Source organism: Lotus japonicus, chromosome 3, assembly GCF_012489685.1.
Source record: "Lotus japonicus ecotype B-129 chromosome 3, LjGifu_v1.2".
Classification (NCBI taxonomy): domain Eukaryota; kingdom Viridiplantae; phylum Streptophyta; class Magnoliopsida; order Fabales; family Fabaceae; genus Lotus; species Lotus japonicus.
The window spans coordinates 12157040-12163659 of record NC_080043.1 but is presented as its reverse complement, the minus strand read 5'-3'; the positions used below and the strand labels follow the sequence as shown (position 1 = coordinate 12163659).

The window sequence follows — 6620 nt, the reverse complement described above, 5'->3', positions numbered from 1 at the left end:
TTCAATAACCGTGCATGGTTAAAATTTCTAAAACATGAAAAATATCCATTGCATAAAAATTTCTAAAATTCAGAAAGCATTACTAGGAAAGTAAGATATTAGCTTTATATTTACTAGGTGGTCGGTCTTCCCAGCCATCGATGGTACTTCATAAAGAAAGAAACAGAAACCTGATGACAACAAATTAAACACAGTTCCTGAAGGCACACTTTTCAGAGCCTCCTCAAAGGCCTTAAAACAAAATCTGGGTGACAAATTTATAATAGTCACTTTCACAGATTCAGCAACTTCCTTCACAAGTTCAACAACTTCCTGCAAATAAAAACAAGAATAAAAACATAACCAAGTTAGCCTTGTCTACAACTTCACCCTTGTGATCCAAAATAACATAAAATCTTACAATTAGTCTGTGAAAGTTAAGTTTTTATTTATATACTCCCTTAAGTTTATACCCTTTTTAACATCACTAATTGTTTTATTTACTTTTTTTTTTTGAACTTCCAAGTAGTACCTGAGACACTACCATCTGAGGAGCTGGACTGGCTAAGAGCACGAACTGCAGCAGAAGGCTGAAGCACAGATTTTCCCTGGTTCTTCATTGGTTGCGCAATAGACTTCTTTGTGCTCCCCAAGCCTTTACCCTTCCCTTTGGATTTTCCAGGTAACTGAAAATATTGCAATAAAATAAGTCAATTAAGCCTGTACCCTTCCCTTTGAATTTTGTGGGTATCTGAAAATTTGGCAACTATATAAGTCTATCAATGTACTTAACTGTAAATTAATGATTATAATATTTGATACCAACTAACTGTGAATGGAGTACGTAGAAAGGAAGGTAATTACCACATGAAGGTTGGAAGGTGTGAGCATGCAACTATGTATGGCACTAGGGCGTGAATTAGGCTGCCTCTCCACATCATTCTGCATCTGAAGTCGATTTTCCAAATCATTAACCTGTCGCATGAGGCTTTCCACCACTTCTGTCAAGCGCTGTATCTCACTTGCATTGTCCCGTTTCTGGCGCTTTTGAGGTGGGAAGTAGTCTTTTATAGAGACCCCAAATCCCACACCCCTAACACGACCAGGTTGCTCTGGTACATTAAAGACTTTACCAAGTATGTCCTGACTACCACAATCTTGCTTCTCCCCCTGTGATACTGACTGTGATAAAGTCTCCTGGCACACAAGTGTGAAAGATGATAATCATTATTATGATAATAAAATAACAAATGAAAAAGGTAATTCAAAGTATTATCCTACTAATACAATGGTCCCTTACTTGCTGAATGTTTTCATTGTCAATCACATTGGCCTTGTCTACACGGGCAGTCTTTGGTGGTTTATTCTTTGATCTCATCTCCTGTAGCTGTAGATTGAGGCGATTAATCAAACTTATTAAAAATCAATATTATGATCTAGTATTTTATGCATATATACACATACCAACTTTTGCTCAAGGCGTGCATACCCCATGCGTGATTTTCTATATGGATAGGCAGGATTTAACGCTCTTTTTCTATTTGCTTCACTTAATTTCTGTTAGACACAGTAATCATATCAATGCATGATTGTGATGCGTATATAACAAATATAAGGACAAGTGATTTTCCATATATAAATCATATCACCTGGAAGGAGGCCTCGACACGTTTAGCTACAAAAGCTCTCCAAACATCCTCAGATATGATGTGTGCATATTTTGCTGGAGGGTGCTCATTGACATTCCCATCAGCATCTCTTAGAAACCGTCTTGTTAAGTGAGCTCTGAATTGTCTATGCAATTTACCGGCTTCCATAAGTATAAATCGCCTACGACTCTCATCAACAACAAAAGATGACTGCAAAAATCCACAACGTATTAGAGGAAGTATGTTAGATTAAGAAACATCACCAGAAGGTTAGAGTAAGTAAATCACCTCTATATCAGCCCAAATGTTCTTTTTTAAATCGTCCAAAGCCTTATCTCTCCAATGATCACAAGTAATTGGCACCATCTGCCGAACAACGACCCCAATATAACCCACCAATTTTGAGCAGTTGGGTTCAATTGGTTGACCCCTTTTATTCCATCCAACCTAACAAAGATGACGGAGTAGATATATCATATATGTGTTTAGACAAGATACAAACATGATCAAATTGTTGAAGTAATAAGTATATTATTATTGCCTCAAGTTTCACTCCCCTGCTTCTTGCACGGGCGACCTCTTTCATAACAGTCACCCCACGCTTCTTTTCCTGGATGTTGGGAGCACTCTCGTCATCAGGAGATGCCATTCACCTGCAGCAAAATTAGAAAGACAAGTGAAATATCAATGCACAATAAAAGTTATACAGAGCAAAATAGAAGCTCTAAATTTACAGTCATGTCATAGGAGGTCATGATTACAATCTTTGTAAATTTAAAATCAATCAGGCTAAAGACATAGGAACAATAAAATATTTTTCTCAAAATACAATTCGCAAGTAATTCACTTAAATTTTATGTACAGTCGTGTCCAAGTAATCGAAACTTTTCATGGAACACAATTTATACATACAAGTTAAAAGCCTAACTAATATACATTACATCTACACACTTGATCAACTTAAAACAATTTCACCCACTCATTCGAAATGAATGGTTGCCACTTTATCAAAATTTCTATAAAACAGTAAACAACAATACTATATTAGAACCCAAATTTGAAACCGGATTAAAACAAGAACCACATCCTCAAATGCAGTACAAGTACAAGAATAACAACATATTTTACTTCTTAATCCTCATCTGACGGAGACCAAAGCCACTCTATTACAAGTAGAATCTCAACCACCCACCAACTAAAAAAAATCACAACAATAAAATGTCAAAGAACTACGATTTCAGCAACTTCAACAACATTTTTTTATCAAATTTCTCCTCCTTTTGTTTGAAATTTCATTTTCACCCTAATTAATTCGAACCTATCAATGCTTGAACTAAAAATCTGGATAAAATGACATTCAAAATACCGAAAGTGATGGGAAAACAAAGAAGCTGATGAATCACACTGATTTGACAAAATCTGAAGAACGCAAAGGGAATAATAAGGGAAGGAAAATGCGTGTAGATGAACCATGATGAACGAACGATACAGTTCCAATCAAAGTGGTAGTTGTTGTTCGGTGATGTACCTGATGGAGGTTTCTGCGACGGAGTACGAGATTCCGGCACGGTGGTGAATTTCCAGAGATGGGAACCGAACCCTAACCACGATGATGACCAGTTGCGAAAAGACGAAGGAGTTGTTATATTTGAACGTAAAAATACTCAATAAATTGAGGGAATTTAAAAAAAATATATTAATAACATTATAAGTAAATTATGAAACGTGGAATGAGAAAGAAAATATTAAAAGAGTTTTTAGTATATTTAATTAAATATTAATTGTTTTCCGATGTATCGAAAAAAAAAATTAAACTACCAACGCAAACCTAAAGAAGCTTGTGAAACAACAAAAGGAATTAATTATATGAATATAAGTATTATTCATTTAAAATTATTAATAAATTATAAAATTTGCATGATATCAACTGAAAATCAGATAAAATTTGCATGCAAATGTTATATGTTTTGTATATAATACTAAATTAAACATACAAAAGAATTACAATTAGTTAAAAATGTGCACATAAGCACATAAAAAAATTAAATAAATATGTGAAATAATTTTAAATCCTAAAAGTAAAAAAATTAATTACATTTTACTTAAAATTAAGATCAAATTCACACATCAACTATGATAGAGGAACTAAAGTTTATTAAACTTAAAATTTCCTTATCCCACGAATTATTATTGTTGCTTCTCTCTCAAATCTACTTCCCTCCAAAATATTATTGAAAATTTTTCAATTTTCATTTTCCCGCACGGGCCTGGCTCCAAAATGTTACATTTCCCTCCATTCATTTTTCATTGAAAAAAAAAAATTTGTGTGAGCACCTGATATAAACATCATTTCATTGATCGTCAAATTCTTGTTTTAGAGCAACGGTGAAGCCATTGAGATTCATAAAGGGAGAAGTTAAGTGTGTGCTAGCAGAACTCAAACTACCAGTGGTGGCTGAGTCTCTTCTCCCAAACCGAACAGCCCATAAAGGTCCACCAAGAGAGACGATGGAATCTCAACAGTAAGCATGTCAGTGCAGGAGACCACTCCATGGCACAATTCCTCTACTTGTGCATTTATCTCGTCAATGACATTCAAATCAAAGGAGTAGTTTATCTTGGTCTTTTTTATAAGAACTAAATTGAAGGTTGTGTCATATTAATTATTTTTTAACATTATTACCCTTACTAAGAGCATATCCAATGGTAGTATCTAATGTTAAATACATACTCATATGGGTATCTATTACCATTAGAGTACATATTCAATTCCAACATGACAAAGATGAGTATGTGGGAATAGATACTCCACATTACACTTGAAATGTAAGTTTGTATTTATTACAAGCACTTACAATTAATTAAAATGGAGATAAATAATAAAATATACAAATGTGATGTTGATGGTGGGATCCACTATAGAAACTTTTAAGAGTTTTTGGGTTGGAGTAAAAAGTTAGTAAAATAGGGTAGACGATGTGGCATTATGGGAAATTGAAAAAATGATGTGTAGATATTTTAGTGAGTATGATGGATGTATCTCTCTAATTTTAAACTGGTAAAATGTGTAGTTCATTGATTATACTCTCTCTCATCCCACTCATCAAGACTAATCACACTTTCCCATGCCACTTACACATAATATGACACGGGTAATTTTGGAAGTTTAACATTAATTTAGAACAAATTTATCACAATTAACTTCTTTAACATTTTTTCTTAAACTGTGTGAGGTAGTTTTTTTTGCCTCTTATTCATAGGACCGAAGGTAGTATTTTAGTAAGGGGTCTTTATCATTCGTATCGGTTAGTCAGATGTCCTATGGTACAACTATTTTGTCAATTTAGTTAAGTTAGGGCAGATTCACACACATATGAATGCTAATACAAATCAATTAAGTTTTGTAAATCATTCCACCCCAATAAAAAAAAACTAAAGCTCGATTCAGAAATAATTAAGAAAAACAACAACTATAACAAAGTTAAACACCCATATAAGATATAAATCCCTTAATAAGAAATGGTATAATTATTCATTTTCATAAGATAGGACGACAAGTTTTATAGTACCACATTAAAGCATAATTATTCATATATAGTTGATGACACTCAAAACAACTCCAACTCCGATCCACACACCCAAACCCATGCCCACTGAACCGCCAAACCTCGCCACACTTGAAGTCTCAGACGGTGACAATGCTGGAGCATTCAAACCGGACGAGTGAATTTCTGGTGCCTTAGATGGTGGTGCATGAGTAGTGTGCTTCATGAACATAACTAGGACTATGAGCTTTTGACCATTTTTGCAGTGGTCGGTGTTTCCACTGATGAAGAAATAAAGACCTGATTTGTCGAGGTTAAAAGATGAATTCCCATCATCCATCTTTTTTATGGGGTTTCTTGTGTTGCATGAATCATAGTCCTCCTTGCTCACAACTAGAACCCAATCAATCGCTTTCTTGTACTTGAAATCTGCATGTAACACCACCCAATACAAAAATAAGAATTAATTTGTTACACACACGTCGATTGAAATCATCATAATATAATTACTTATAAATATAATATTGATAGATCTTGTAAACCTCAATGTTTGTATCAATTTAAGATGATATTCTCATATTGAAGTTCTACATGATGAAATTTTACATTTCTGCTCAATTTTAGGAGTAGCATTCATAGAAAAAATTCACATGAATTCTCACACAAGGAAATTCCGGCTGATAAAAAAAACATAAGAAAATTCTACATTCATAAATAAATATTCATAAATTCTGTACTCATTTGTAAATATAGTAATTTATTTTTGATCCTATTGAAAACTACAAAGCAAATTAAAACAGAACTACAAACGTGTTCCCAAAGAGGAGGTTTTGAAGCTCCGCCGAAAAAGGTTTTGTAAATATAGAAATTTATGTGAACTCTTAATTAATAAAATCTCATAAAAAAGTTCAACACTGACAAATAGTATGTATAAAATGTAAACAAAAAGGAAAATAATCAATTGGGAATATTGGACTTACATAGAGTATCATTCACTTGAAATCTGTTTCTTTGAGCCCAATGATTGTAATCTTCAGAAGGTTTCAGCACCCACCCATCTTTGCCACCAACATGAAATTCCCTTGCTGCTGCTTGAGATGAGCTAAGAAGCAACATAGGTATCATCAAAAGAAAAATGCTTAGAAATCGGCCTGCCATTTGCACACTAAGAAAAGTTGTGCTTGCTAGCTAAATTGATATTAAGAGAGAGAGAGAGAGAGAGACAAAATTAGAGAAGGTGGTGAATCATGTGTGTGAAGGTTTGAGGCATAACAATATATAGTGGGGGAGTGGGAATTGTGCCGTTGAGGAGAACAACGTGGAAAGCGACGCTGATGACTGTTATATTTGCTGGCATTGGAATTATGTGTAAAGCAATGTTAAAAAACGTGAGTGTTTCAAAGAGATAATTATGTGATTTTGAATGGTATTACAATTTCACGTGACA

General features: G+C 33.9%; 2 protein-coding genes across 2 annotated transcripts; both read right to left on the bottom strand.

The window, feature by feature from the left end:
* LOC130749075 (uncharacterized) lies at positions 1–3290 on the bottom strand. The gene is made up of 9 exons (XM_057602362.1): positions 3157–3290; positions 2170–2281; positions 1917–2075; positions 1629–1838; positions 1444–1536; positions 1280–1366; positions 844–1176; positions 512–665; positions 1–312 (listed from the first exon to the last, which is right to left on the bottom strand). Exons 2-9 carry the CDS (start codon positions 2275–2277, stop codon positions 302–304), a joined length of 1155 nt encoding a protein of 384 aa, XP_057458345.1. The 5' UTR covers positions 2278–2281; positions 3157–3290; the 3' UTR covers positions 1–301.
* A 1835-nt stretch (positions 3291–5125) lies between these two features.
* On the bottom strand, positions 5126–6414 carry LOC130748695 (early nodulin-like protein 3). Its single transcript, XM_057601938.1, has 2 exons — positions 6154–6414; positions 5126–5602 (listed from the first exon to the last, which is right to left on the bottom strand). The coding sequence occupies exons 1-2, from the start codon at positions 6329–6331 to the stop codon at positions 5217–5219; spliced, it is 564 nt and encodes a 187-aa protein (XP_057457921.1). The 5' UTR covers positions 6332–6414; the 3' UTR covers positions 5126–5216.
* Between the last annotated feature and the right edge of the window lie 206 nt (positions 6415–6620).